The following is a 15387-nucleotide window of genomic DNA, read 5'->3' as shown; positions in this document are numbered from 1 at the left end:
ATTTGGAAAATTGCTCCAAAAATAAATTTCGTAGCAAATATGTGGTGGAGATAGATCGAGATATAGGTAGAGTGACTTTAATGAAAGGGACTAAAATCCACCCCACCGTAATGGACCTAATGAGCATAAAAATTGGAGACATAAAAGCTCCTATTGCTTCAGCCAATAGAAGAAGCAGCGGGACATCAAAAGAGGGCAGAGTTATGAAAAAAAGATAAATATGGCTATTTTATTGTATAAAATTACAGTAAAATACTTTAAAAGCTTTTTTCAAAACTCGTAGATGGTTTTCTCAATATCTACTGCGCGAATCTCAGTAAACCGAATTTTTTAATATTTTTTATATACGACTACTAAATTAATCTCTAAAAACTTTAAAAAATAAACATTCCACCCTTTGATTACAGGAGTAGTACTCACCCCCAAAACAGGCATTTTTTCAAAGTTGTTATAAAATAGCGTATAAAGACCTTAAAATATAAAAAATTTACATTTTAAAAGTTTATTTTTTATAACTATTTAAATGGGAATAAGCCACAATTAAAGGTTAAAGTACGTTTATTGACGTTTCAATTTCCACTTCGGAAATCATTTTCAAAATACAAACATTAGTAAATTAAACAAATTTTGTTTTTTTGTTACTTAGTGAAAAATTCTTCTAATAATTTAATTTTATCTGATTCATCTATATTGACAATTCAGACATACATTATATATTTTAAAGTAGACGACTTTAAATTAATATTGCCAATATTGTTGAGTTGCGTTCCTGGAACGACTTTACTTATAAGATAGTTCATTCGATTACATGAAATCAACTTTAACTTGAGAATATCCGTCAGAAAACATTACAGCATGTAATTCGTCTTTAAAATGACAAACACATGCCATGATGACAGTAAAATTCTCCTGTTAGTGATTCTATAGTAAATTATAAGGGAAAAACCAGGAAAAAAACCTCATAATACTATCCCGACATGGTAAGTATTTGGTCGTGCATTTAATTTACCTTCAATAAACACCAAATTCTGATTTTATATGTTTGTTATTTAAAAAACATAAATGATATATTCTCTATATGTTACTGACTTACCAATACTGGTATTTTCCTTTTAATAACTTCCTCTTTCAATATGGGTAACCAGATCCTACTACATTCTGCCGAGGAATTCGCGACACAATTGGTCTCATTTAGCATAATTAGAGCCGCTTCTTTGATTTTTCTCTTTTTACCATCCGTTTCTTTAAGGACTATATTTGAATCATTCCATTGAACCCTATGTTCATTATCCCATGCGTGTTTACATATTTTAGATCTATCAAGGCGATTGCTTCTACATCATCTCTTTGAATGCATTCCTCAACTTGATCATGTAGGGCACTATAAATTTTTTTACTTCGGCGGAATTGTACGACTTTTTTGGCAACCGCTACTTTTTTTGCTGCTTCATCAAGACTATGGCTTTTGATTTTTTAAATTAAGCTCCTCACAGAGATTACATGTGTCAATTTGTAGCTTACCAAAATGTAGGTTAAAATTTTCATGAAAAAATATATTGTAGTAACTGTATTTTACTAAACTCTCAGGATACTATTTAATAAATAATTCGTGCATTATTTTCGTATTGTGTTTCTCATCTAAGTACTTAAATTCCTTTGGAAATGCAGTTATGTGGCTACGGATAAGTTCCCTAGTTCCAGCATCAATAGTGTTTCCTTTTATATTTTCCCCTTTTATCTGTAGGTATCACCACATACCACAAATCTTTTAATTCTCTTTAGCCTTTCTCTTCCAATGGCGTAAATACTTAAAAAAAGCACATTCGCATATCTTTTATTTAGTCTGATCAACAATAACATGAGCTTGTAACTTCTTGTCTTATCTTTACCCCTTTTATTACGTTTTCTTTTTATAGGCACCTCCATTACTTCTATTAATCCTTGTAGATATATATCCTGTTCACTTTTTTGTTGTCATACCTTAAAAATTGCCAAAAATAATGTTCCTTTGATATTCTTTCACGGTTTAAACTTAAAACGGACACTTAAAAAATGTATTTTACAAACTCAAAAATATTATATTTTTATTATCTTACTTGCATTAAGGTCCTATTTGCTTTGCTTTCATGGCCTTATTTTTGTAGCTAATATATGTTTACCGTTTAACTTTAGAGTTTATGATAACATTACGCTGATATTCATCCGATTTTCTAATTCCCTTACGCCTTTTAGTAGCGGGATCTAAATCCTTCGCGTTTTTAGCACTGGTGGTTGGTTGATCCTTGTCCATAATAATATTATAATATGAACGTTTTTTTTCCAATATACAGACGACTTTTTGTAAGCAGCAATAAGAACAAACAATAGAAACACTATGAATTTTATATACTATGGTAAACGTCGATATGCAAAATGACAACTTATAATTTAGTGCAGAAACAACCTTAGTCCGGTACTAAGGTTGTTTCAGAAATATATAAATATTTTAAATCGATATAAAATCAACTATACTTAAGGGACTTAGGTATATTAAATATTGTTAAATTCATATTATATGGTTATAACATATATAAAACATAGCAAACGTAAAATTGTTTAAAAATATATATTTGTTAAGATAAATCAATTCTTAATTTCAATTCTGATGGAGGCTAGAAAAACGGCTCCTCGCAGCGAGGCTACGGTGTGTGACGTTAGCAGTCGTATCGACAGACAACTTATTTTGTATACGTATTTACGAAGTGTGACCAGTTCTTAAGTATTTAATCACTGATAATGAAGCCAAATAAGTGGTGTTTTGTTCCTGGGTATCTAAATATATCTAAAAACAATTCTGAGAAGATTTTTATTATTACAGTTCCAAAGAATTTAACACCATATTCACTTAAAATTGTCAAACCATAGGTTTCTATATCTGTACCTCGGAGGGATACAACACTATGTCCATTTTTTCAATTTTGACACTTACAGACTAATAATTAACTTTTATAACTTTATTTAAAGGAATAGAGTACTAGGTCCTAAACCATTTTCTGATAAAGAAAGTGACGTTTAAAAGATCACCTAGTCCATTTTTACTTAGAGGGATAAAACACCATGTGTGGACTTAATGTTTTGTCCGTCTACGCATGTGAATTACCGTCGCGCATATCTCTATGATGAGAGGTAGACTGTTAGTGATCTAATAATAATACTTTTGTCATTTATGGTGTGTTTACAGTGGTTTGTTACTAATAATAAGAACAATGAACCATAATTCTCGTAGGAGAAAGATTCTTGAAGCACCTACTAAAAAGTTCTGCGAATTCTTCTACTGCATTTACAGGTAAGCTACCTTTTTGCTCATTATTTTTAAATTATTAAAAAACGTAACCTCAAAAGGGTCATGTAGTGATTTGATACCAACCTTAGACTAGCAATATTATTAAATCTTTTACAACCAATATTATAAGCCTTGTTTAATTTCAGAATCAAATAAGACACTATGATGTTTTAAATGAAGAGCATATTATTAGAGATGCCTTGAGTTTTGATAACGAAGATCAGTCTGATATAGACAAAAGTTCTGATAAACTATTCGTAGTGGAAATAAAATAAGATCTGCATTACTAAAATGGACAGATACCGTCATTCCTGACAGTAACATAAAAGAAATCATACTATGGTCTTACAAATGTTACGGCCAGAATAAAAATGTTAGCATTAATACCTACTTGTTTAAAAAACTAAAAATTATAATCCAGAAGTTTCTACTAAGAGTGATACTCACATGGAGGCGGATACTGTCCATGCGCTGATAGAGCGAAAGAGAAAAAACTTAACATTTTTATTTACACGCCCTGGGACTGGCAGCAGTTAGTCAGAGAAACCTCAATGAAATATACCGTACATAATATGGAACTAGAAGATTTTAAAAATTTAAGGCGTTTGTATGATGTCAAAACATCTTAAAATCCGCCTTTGATTAATAGAAAAGAGACATTAACAAACAACATGTTCTTCTGTCAAACTGTGTTTAACTGCTAGTTAAACAAAACAGTATTGGAACTCTATTTTTAAAAAGTAATTTTCATGACGAAAACCAGGAGATTGATCTTGTTAGATTTCGAAGGCGACACCTTACATTGCCAAAAGATTTGCAACTGGTATCACAAAGTCCAATACTTATATCACAACAAAAGTATAACGATCTATTGGCATTACTGTCATATGTTCCTACATTTTGCCATGATTTTTATCAAAACTTAAAGCATACCTACTAGTTATACTAATATTGACTATCCAGAAGGAGACTTACTTGAGGATGACTGAGTGGTTTGTACCTAAAATTCCATTTTGGTTAAATACATAGCAAATGTATTATTTGTATTTGTAAAGGTAAATTGTATGGTTAAATACATTTTGTCAGTAAAAGTCAAATAGGATTGTAGTTGTTATTGAATACCCCATACTAATTCTTACAGTATAATAACTTTATTAGATGGATACAACACCATGTCCGTTAAAAGGGTTAAAAAACACAGGAACAAATTTGTTTTTAATTATAACAAATGTATTATGTAAATAACAATAAACATAATGTTCTATTAAAATATTGTTTCGATATCTCAATATATAGCTGCAGCTATAATACTTTTTGGTGAAAAAAAGTTTAAAACTGCTCTCCTGTAAAGTTTTAAAAATGAACATAGTGTTGATTCCTTCCGAGGTACAGATATTTGCATTTATTTTTTTTTTCTAACTTGCATAATAACTGCCTTTTCTAGTTTTTTTCTCTCTTTGTAGCAAACACCACTTATTTTACTTCATTATCACTGTATAAATGCTTAAAGAACTGGTTACACTTCGTAAATACGTATACACAACAAGTTGTCGATACAACTGCTGACGTCACACACCGTAGCCTCGCTGCGAGGAGCCGTTTTTCTAGCCTCCATCAAAATTAAAATTAAGAATTGATTTATCTTAAAAAATATATATATATATTTTTAAACAATTTCATGTTTACTATATTTTTATATATTTTATAATCTATTGAATTTAATTGAATGTAACTATATTTAAAAATTAGTGAACATCCCTTTTATACTTAAATGTTTAAAAATTTCAATAGAAATAATAATCTAAACAAATTTTTTTTGGCAAGTCTCTAATTTATGTATTCTTTGAATATCTTTCAAATAATTATATCGTAAAATATTTTCCAAATTTTCAAATAATATAAATTCTTTATAGGTACTATCGAAATATTCTAAACAATATGTTTCGGCCAGTTTTTAATTTCCGTCTAATTAGAATAATAATAAACTATTTATAATCTAAAATGTTTTCAAAATTTTTAGTTAATACGACGACACAAATCAATTTTTTTAAACAGTTTTTTTTTGGCCTTAGGTTCAATACCTATTTAGCCAGACAATTGGTTTAATACGTAAAAACGATCTCCTACACTTCCTTTAAATTCATGACAATTTCCTAACCGTTCGTTCATTCACTCGATTTCCTAACCTTCCCATTGAAAACACTATTGGGTGACTATACAAAAAGGATTGAACAGGAACACACGCCTTACGCTAAGGTGCCCTTCATAGCGACTTTTTTTTACACAAACAATACAGGCAACGGTTAAAGGTAAATGACATAAAAGGAAAGACAATGGGAAATACAACAACGAAATTCCTACTATTTTGGATTCACACAACATTAAAAAAGACAGTTTAAATTTTCCGTTTAGTACGTTTGAAAAATTCTCATAAAATTGATCTAATTCTAAGCATGAATACTACTAGCTGAATTACTACAGCAGGTTTATATTCATATAGTATGTCATAATTGGAGCCAAATAATGGAAACCCTTCTCCATTGAATGAATATTGTGATAAATTGGGAAAAGCAACAGCTAAAGTTGGAGAGTTTTTATTTGTCCACCATTTGTTTATTAGATTTTCAATAAAGAGACAAGATATTTTTGTAATAAGCTGTTTTGATTATAAAAATGGCATTTAAGAATAAATTTTTGTTCCAAAAATAGACGTCTTAAATGTAAAGGTGGCTCGTTACACTCTGCCAAAAGGGCTGGTGTAGGAGTAGATTTGAGAGCTCCTAGGACTAACCTTAAAGCTTTGTATTGTATTCGATCCAATTTAATCAAACGAGATTTTGTCTCTGATCCATATAAAAAGCTTCCATAGTACAAAATTGATCTGGTATATGCTCTGTAAAATAATAAGTTTATTTTCGGGTCTGCTCCCCAATCGTATCGATTAACGGCCTTAAGGATATTAAGGTTTTTTCACCTTTGGTAATGCAATTATTAATATGCTCGTTCCAGGTTAATTTTGAATCCAAGGTAACACCTAGGTATGTAAAACTGTTTCAGTATACAGGAATATACAATACACAATATACAGGAATTTCCAGCTGGGAGAATTTTAACGTACTAACTTTTGGTAACCTGTGTCTCGAAAAAAATATTACACCTGACTTCTTAGGTGAGATGTCAAGCCCACGACTTTCAAAATACTTTTTGCAATAAGACATATTTACTTCAAGGGCATTAACACATTTTTGAAAAGTTTTTTTCTCAACATATAAACAGAAGTCATCGGCATATTGTAAAATGTTACACTGCATTCCCATAGTATGTAAGTTTAATGAATACGAGTTAAATAATAAGGGACTAAGAACTGAGCCCTGAGGTAACCCTTTGTTAACTATCCTTGGACTAATCAGTGAATTATTTAAACGAATATGGACTTTGTAAATAGATTGACTAGGACATAAGCACATTTACTAGGCACTCCTAATTTAACAAGTTTCAAACATATTTAATTTTAATCATTATTAATTATTAAAATATATTGGTTAGCATAAAAAAGGCTTATAGCAATTATAGGTTATTATATATATTCCATATATTTATTAAAATACATGAACAAAAATATACTTACCTATAAAATTAAATAGAAAACAAAATAAACACACTGGTACAAAAACAGAGTTTTAAGTCTAAATAAACACTTTTAGTAATATTATCGACACAGTTTGTTTAATTAACACTATCAATAAGAAAATAAAATAAATACTACAAAACCAGTTGCTTCTACCCTCTTGGCAAAACGTACCACTTAATTTCTAACCAGTGACAAACTAAAGATGACGATGACGACACGGACCCATGTGCATATAATTTGCCACTAATCTTATAAGAATTTTCAGTCAATTTATATAAATACAGTTGCTGTCTTTAAACGCTATCTATTGATCACAGCTGCACCGACATTTTCGGAACCTTTTGTTTGTTATGCCACCATTGTGCTGTCTCTCATTTTAATGCCTAAATTGGATTTGAATTGAAACAATCTGAAATTTTGTGATAATTCTACTCACGTTCATCCGATCATTGTTAGAATTAAGGAGATTCCACGAACGGATTTACTAATAAAAGAAATCCCCATCTTATCTGCATTCGGATTTGAAAATCGTCCTTAGGATGCGTCTTCAGTACGATTCCAAAATAATTATGTTCATTGTTATATTTCAATTTGATAAAGAAAAGACATTGATTGAGTTTTCATTTGATTGCTTTATTTTACTGATTTATAAATATATGCATTTTGATAAATATTTTTTATTATTTTTCTTTTTCAGTTTTGGTATAGTTTAATCAGTATACACTCATTTCTCATCCGTTTATATATATATATATATATATATATATATATATATATATATATATATATATATAATACAAGAGGAGAAACACACACATCCTCATAAATAAAGACGGTAATCTGGCGACGACAGTGAATGAGAAGTTGGTTACCTGGAAAATATATATCGAAGAACTTTTCTGGGACGACCGCGGCAACCTTCCGGAAATAAATTGCATGACAGGGCCGTCAATTCTAGAAAGCGAGGTAAAGGCTGCTTTACAACAGTCTAAGAATGGTAAGGCTACAGGTCCGGACGAAATACCCGTTGAACTTATTAAGGTGATGAGTGAAGTGAGCACGAAGGAGTTAACTGAACTGTTCAACGCCATATACGATTCAGGTAGTATCCCAGAGGAATGGCTATTGTCAACATTTGTAACGCTACCAAAAAAACGATCTGCGAAAACGTGCGAAGACTTCCGAACTATCAGTCTTATGAGTCATGCACTTAAAATTTTTCTTAAAATCATACATGCCAGAATTTACAAGAAATGCGAAGAAAATGTCGGTGAAATGCAATTCGGATTCCGCAATTCTATGGGTACACGTGAAGCACTTTTCACCTTACAAGTCCTACTTCAGAGATGCCGCGATGTCAGTTGTGATGTCTATATTTGTTTTATTGACTACGCCAAGGCATTTGACCGTTGTCAGCACCAGAAGATGGTCACCGCACTAAAAAGAGTTGGATTGGATGAGAAGGACATTCGGATCATCATGAATTTATACTGGAACCAGCGTGCTTAAGTCAAGGTCGAAGACCAGCTGACCGACCAAGTGAAGATCATGCGAGGAGTAAGACAAGGATGTGTGCTATCGCCGACTCTTTTCAATATATACTCTGAGGAGATTTTTAATGAAGCCCTCACAAACCTAGACATGGGAATCCGAGTGAACGGTGAATACATCAATAATATCCGCTACGCCGATGACACTGTGTTACTAGCAACCAGCCTAAACGATCTGCAGGCCTTACTAGACCGAGTGCGAACTGTGAGCGTAACATACGGACTGAACCTTAATATTAAGAAAAGTAAATTCATGGTTGTCAGCCGTACAAATTTAGATCCCGGGGCACTAATGGCAGGTAGCGAAGAGATCCAGAGAGTCGACAGATTCACTTACCTCGGAACTACCCTCAACGTACAATGGGACTACGCTCAAGAGATTAGATCCAGAATTGAAATGGCACGGTCTACATTTATAAAGTTGAGATCCTTGCTGTGCTGCAGTGATCTCAGTTTGGGAACCAAGATGCGAATAGTGAGGTGCTACGTTCTTCCAGTGTTACTGTATGGAGTTGAAGCCTGGACACTGACGCAAGCCACTGAAAAACGAATCGAAGCCTTCGAGATGTGGATATACAGAAGGATACTAAAAATATCTTATGTGGACCATGTCACCAACGTTGAGGTCCTACAGCGCATGACAAAAGAAAAAGAAGTGCTTAATTTAATTAAACAACGCAAGCTTGAGTACCTCGGCCACGTGATGCGGAACGAAGAAAAATATCGAATTCTTCAACTTGTTATGCAGGGTAAACTATTTGGCAGAAGAGGACCGGGACGCCGTCGTATCTCGTGGTTGAAAAATCTCCGACAATGGTTTGGGATGACCTCAGCGGAGCTGTTTCGCAGAGCAGTCAACAAAACCATGATAGCCTTGATGATCGGCAACATCCGGACCGGATAAGGCACTGAAGAAGAAGATATATATATATATATATATATATATATATATATATATATATATATATATATATATATATATATATATATTTATATATATATATATATATACTAATATATATATACATATATATATATATATATATATATATATATTTATATATATATATATATATACTAATATATATATACATATATATATATATATATATATATATATATATATATGTATGTATATATATATACACTTCTCCAAGAAATTAACGCACCACCTTGAAATATTAAAATATTTTATTAGCGTAATAAAAATTTTCATTGTAATGTTATATTTTGCAAGTCCCTTGTATATTCTATTCGTACACTGTGTATTTATTGACTGTGTTTTTTCGCTATAGTTTTTTTGCAATAAAACAAAAAGAAGCAAAAAATGTACTAATTCTATAAATATACTAATTTCCAAGTATTCCCGAATTTTATTTGGCTACTGTTTAATTGTTGATTATTGTTAATTTTGTTTATTATGAAGCTTCAATCACGTAATTTAACCCGAGATGAATGTGCCCATGCAGTGATACTGTCGGAAGGAGGTTGGAGTTACCGAAGAATTGGTCGTCGGTTTAATGTGTCCCACACATCCGTCTCACGGGTGTTAGAAAGATTCCTCGAAACAGGGGATCATACTCGCAGACCAGGGCAAGGACGAAACCGGGTAACTACCCCTATTCAAGATCGATTTTTAAGAATTTCTGCTCTTCGACAACCTTTTAAACCACATCGAAGTCTACAAATTCAGCTTCAAGACGAGCATACTATACAAATTAGTACTGAAACTGTTCGCCAGCGACTTAGGAAATACAACTTAACACCTAGGATTGATACAATTGCAGGGCATCGAAGGGAAAGACTACATTTTGCCAGAGAATACGTTAATTGGTTAGAGGCTGACTGGGAACGAGTGCTCTTTACTGATGAATCCCGATTTTGTTTGTACAATAACGACAGACGTGTTCGTGTGTTGCGACGACCCAACGAACGATATGCTCAGTGTAACTTCTCACACACCACATTTTTTGGTGGAGGATCAGTTATGGTGTGGGGTGGTATTTCTTACGGACCTAGTGGTCATACAAAATGGAACTGTTACAGCTGAAAGGTATATATTGGAGATCCTGGAGCAACATGTAGTACCATTCGCTCCTTATATCGGTGAAAATTTCTTACCAATTCAAGATAATGCCAGACCTCACGCTGCACAGATCGTCAGAAATTATTTAGAAGAGGTACAAAATTAACACTATGGAATGGCCAGCACATAGTCCGGATTTAAATCCGATTAAAAATCTCTGGGATATCCTTGGTAGGCGATTAAGAGCGACACCAATTTAACCAGACAACTTACAGGAAGTGGGAGAGAGGCTGATCCAGATTTGGAGAGAACTAGACCAAAATGAAATACGGCAATTAATTTTAAGTATTGGCCAACGATGTGAGGCTGTTATACGTAGTAGAGGTAGAAACACTCGTTATTAAGACTTTTTTCATATTTTAGTTTACTTTTCTTATCTTTTTTTTTTACAATTTCCCGTTTTATGTTTTTTTTTTCTCCTGTACTTTAACATTTTCTAATGATTAGACAAATTGTTATAATTACTAATAAAATGTAGAATAAATAGTTTTATTTTTTATTCTTTGCCTGTTTACAAATAAAATTGATTTATTGAAGTGGTGCGTTAATTTCTTGGAGAAGTATATATATATATATATATATATATATATATATATATATATATATATATATATATATATATATATATATATATATATATATATATATATTTATATATATATATATACTAAAAAAGCGATAAACGCTTGTCATCAACGCTGATCAAATAGAATACAAAACTCATTTGGTTATGCAGCGGAAGATAGGACAAAGAAGTACTGTTTTTTGGTAAACCAAGCTATCGCAAATCTTTATTTGCATCATCAGGGTGCTACAATAAACAAAATTAGTACAAAATACAGAAAAAGAATTATTTTGCTTCTTACACTAATTGAGGTTAGTTATCTTGATGTTTATCAAATGAAATGAGCAACTCATTTGACCCCTACAAATGATGGCGAAAACTATCCAAAATTGTTTAAAAAAAAACGTTCTTTAACAAATACATATTTAAAACACTTTAAAACACATATACATGAACACTTAAATAAAATTATGTTAAAATAATTACAGAGCATGTCATAAAATAAAATTTAGGTTATAAACATTCTTATCAGAAATAAAAGAATTGGTTGTGAATTCGTTACTGCCAACTTAAAACGATAGAACGTTAGATCTTAATGATAACAATGTAAAGGAAATAGTATATCTGATAGATGCTGAACTTCTTGAAACAGAAAAGGTAAAAAGACGTATTTTAGAAGAAGTAGGAGAGGTATTGTATATCTCATATATAATGAAACTTATATTGTTGATGATGAATTGTCTGTATTAGTAGATTCGTGTTTATCCAAAGTTAACAATAATGAATATAAGGTGCTTAAATTATTGGTATCTGTCTTTTTGTTAATAGTTTCTTTTTCTTGAAAAATGAAAGCCATCTCGAGAAACAATCTTTTTAAATAATTGCTCTCCGTGGATAGGATTTTTACATTTGGAAAATCGAAAGAGTGTCCTGTTGTGTTAGTATGTGTGGCTAGAGAACATCTATCAGGGTGTAACCTAATGTCACTTTTGTGAAGAGTCAAGCGGCTAGAAACTTTTTGTGGGGTGTGACCTATATAAGAACCTTCACAGCCCAAACAATTAAGTTTGTTGGCAACATCACTTTTATCTAAGTTTGTACTTTATCTTTCAATGACTTGTACAAAGATCCCACAACTAGAGTGCTTTTATAAGCAATTTTTACATTTGGTAGGTATTGAGCAAAAATTCTGGTCAATTTGGGAGAGACGTCCTTAATAAATGGAAGTGATACAAAAGATATATTAGGAATATTGTTAGTCAGTGAGTGGGAATCAGAGCTAACTTTCATAGCACCTGTATTTTGGGGAGGGTTTACTTGTGTGTTAAGTATAACAGAGGATGTGTTAAAGATGATTTTCCTAAGTAAGGATTCGGGGTAAGAATTATCTAGGAACAACTGTAAAAGGATGTTGAGATTCTTATTTCTAAAAACAGGGTCAGCTAGTTTACAAACTCGTGTAGTCATTTGTTTGACTAGATTAATTTTCATGCTTGACTTGTGGTAAGAGTGGTAGTTAAGATATCTTCCAGAGTTACACTTTTTTCTATACCAATCAATTGTAATGATGTTATCCAGTTCTCTAATAAACATTGTGTCGAGAAAAGGAACAGATTGGTTTTGATCCTCTTTTTCAAGAGTAAATTGAATGTGTGAGTCGTAGCTATTGAAAATGTCTAAGAGCTCAAATTCTAAACCTTGTGGGCACGACATAATAATGTCATCAACATACTTTTACATAAAAGGAACATTGAAAGAAACAACCTGAAGAATAATATCTAACAGATCATCCATTACATATGTAGCTATAATTGGAGAGATACTGGCTCCCATAGGAGTACCAAAGGTTTGTTTATAATATTTGTTCTTGAAAGAGAAGCAAGTGAAATTAAACAAGAACTCTATCATCTCAATAAACATATCGTAATCGATGCTACATACTTGCGAAATTTTATTCCAGTGTTTATGAATAGATCGGAGAACGGCATTTAAGTAAATATTACTGAAGAGGGAGACCACATCTAGACTAACGAGAACATAATTATGTGGTAATACAGTTCTGTTAAATAACTCAACAACTTGCAAAGAATCTCTCATGTAGTAAACATTATTTGAATCATAAGCTTTGGTCAAAATATTGGTGAGAAAGCATGCAATATGTTCAGTTGGTGAGCCTATGGAGGAAACTATAGGTCTCATAGTTAAGCTAGGTTTATGGATTTTAGGGAGGGTGTAGACACCCAATTTTGGATAGTTTTCGCCATCATTTGTAGGGGTCAAATGAGTTGCTCATTTCATTTGATAAACATCACGACAACTAACCTTAATTAGTGTAAGATGCAAAATAATTCTTTTTCTGTATTTTGTACTAATTTTGTTTGTTTGTAGCACCCTGATGATGCAAATAAAGATTTGCGAAAGCTTGGTTTACTAAAAACAGTACTTATTTGTCCTATCTTCCGCTGCACACCCAAATATTTGAATTTTGTATATATATATATATATATATATATATATACATAGCTGCAGTAAGCAGGATCGTGAAATAAGCTATCATTAAAGTGGACGATCACAGACGAAAATACTACTAAGAAAATTATTAAATGATGCAAATATTTCCAGAAAATCTTTATGCGCCTTTATTGGAACATTATTTTAGTTTTGAATGTGTCAATTAAAAAATCAGCAAGTTGCTTTATTTGTTGTAAATTATTATTATCTATTATATAATGATATTTTCTGTAATATAAGACTATATCGTCTTTTTTGTTTCAGTTAAAAGCTCAGCTACCCTACGCCTTTCTAGTATGGCTACCTTACTTCTGGCATTAGCTGCTACTCATCTGGCAACGTAGATCTGCTTGAAAATGATAGTGTTGCTCAAAGACTTTCGGGAGTGAACCGATCTTTCGTGCTGTGATAACAACTTGACTTTCATTGGACAAATCGCGAATTCGCGAACGGTATGCATATTTTGTCATTGTATATATTTAGACTATTGTGCAGTTAGAGATTTTATTAAATTTGTGAGAACATATGTGTTTTTCTTTATACTTAAAAATTTTTTGGAGAAATAAATTATAAAATCTCACTAATTTTGTTGTTCGTATTGTGTATCCTTACTAAGTAGTTATTTATGTAATAAGAACGAAAAATTCTAGATGGGTTCACGATTCCATACGTCGACGAATATAAGTACCTAGGTGTAGTATTAGATAAAAAATTGCTTTGGACTAACCACATAAAATATATTAAAAGAAGATGAGAAGAAGCCATAAATCTGCTAAAAGTAGTTTCCAAGAAAAAATGGGGAGCTGATGTTACTGTATCGTATACATTCTACAAGGCATATATTCGTTCCATATTGGACTATGGCTGTACATTATATGGGGCTACATCCAAAACGAATCTAATAATTATCGATCGTATCAAATACAAGGCTTTAAAAATTTGTATGGGTCTAATGATGTCATCATCTAACCAAGCAGTCCTTGCAGAAATACAAGAACCTTCGTTAAATATACGTAGACAGTATTTAGCTGAGAAACAAATAATTAAATACAGGGCATTTAATACGAATATGATCCAGAAAATAGCTTTTATTAATACTTGTAACCTTACAACTCCTTATTGGAGAATAAAAAACTCCCCTAACTTGTCAAATGGCTTTATTAATACCAATAAATATGACATTTGTATATTCAATAGTACCAAATATCCAATATGTGAATATAGTTATCAAAATATCATATTTCGGCCAACCATTATATACCCTGAATATACTGAAAACGCTAATTTAAATAACCTAATACTCTCAACCACATTGAATGCTTTTGGAAAAAATGTTACTAAAATATTTACAGATGGATCCAAATGTGAGAATGGAACAGGTGCAGCATTTTTTGTTTCAGGTATCAACCATGTCGAAAAATTTAGACTAGCAGATACACTCTCTATTTACAGTGCTGAGTCTATCGCCATAAAAAAAAACCTACTATGGTGCACACGAAATCCAGTTCAAACTGTTTCTATTATGTCAGATTCAAAGTCCGTTCTGCAAGCAATTGAAGGATCTCCAATAAAAATTTATAATTAAAAATTAATTTGTGAAATAAAAAACTTATTACATCAAGTAAATCAACAAAATACAAAAATAATTTTCATATGGGGAAAAGGTCACAGCGGTATTTTAGGCAATGAAATGGTAGATTGTGAATCAAAAGAAGCTTGTAA

The 15387-nt window shown here is 31.7% G+C and overlaps 1 protein-coding gene across 2 annotated transcripts in view; it reads left to right on the top strand.

The window, feature by feature from the left end:
* Positions 1-14230, top strand: part of LOC140432437 (uncharacterized) — a 390948-nt gene extending 376718 nt beyond the window's left edge. Inside the window, exon 7 of one of the 2 annotated variants that reach the window (XM_072520340.1) lies at positions 13930-14230. In XM_072520340.1, the coding sequence (XP_072376441.1) occupies positions 13930-14009 (80 nt within the window). In that variant the 3' untranslated portion in view covers positions 14010-14230. The remainder of the gene's footprint in view (positions 1-13929) is intronic. The other variant, XM_072520341.1, reaches the window with a different exon arrangement.
* Positions 14231-15387: the final 1157 nt, after the last annotated feature.

This window comes from Diabrotica undecimpunctata, chromosome 1, assembly GCF_040954645.1.
Source record: "Diabrotica undecimpunctata isolate CICGRU chromosome 1, icDiaUnde3, whole genome shotgun sequence".
NCBI lineage: Eukaryota > Metazoa > Arthropoda > Insecta > Coleoptera > Chrysomelidae > Diabrotica > Diabrotica undecimpunctata.
Note: the sequence above shows the minus strand (reverse complement) of the source record. Positions and strands in the feature narration are given on the sequence as shown.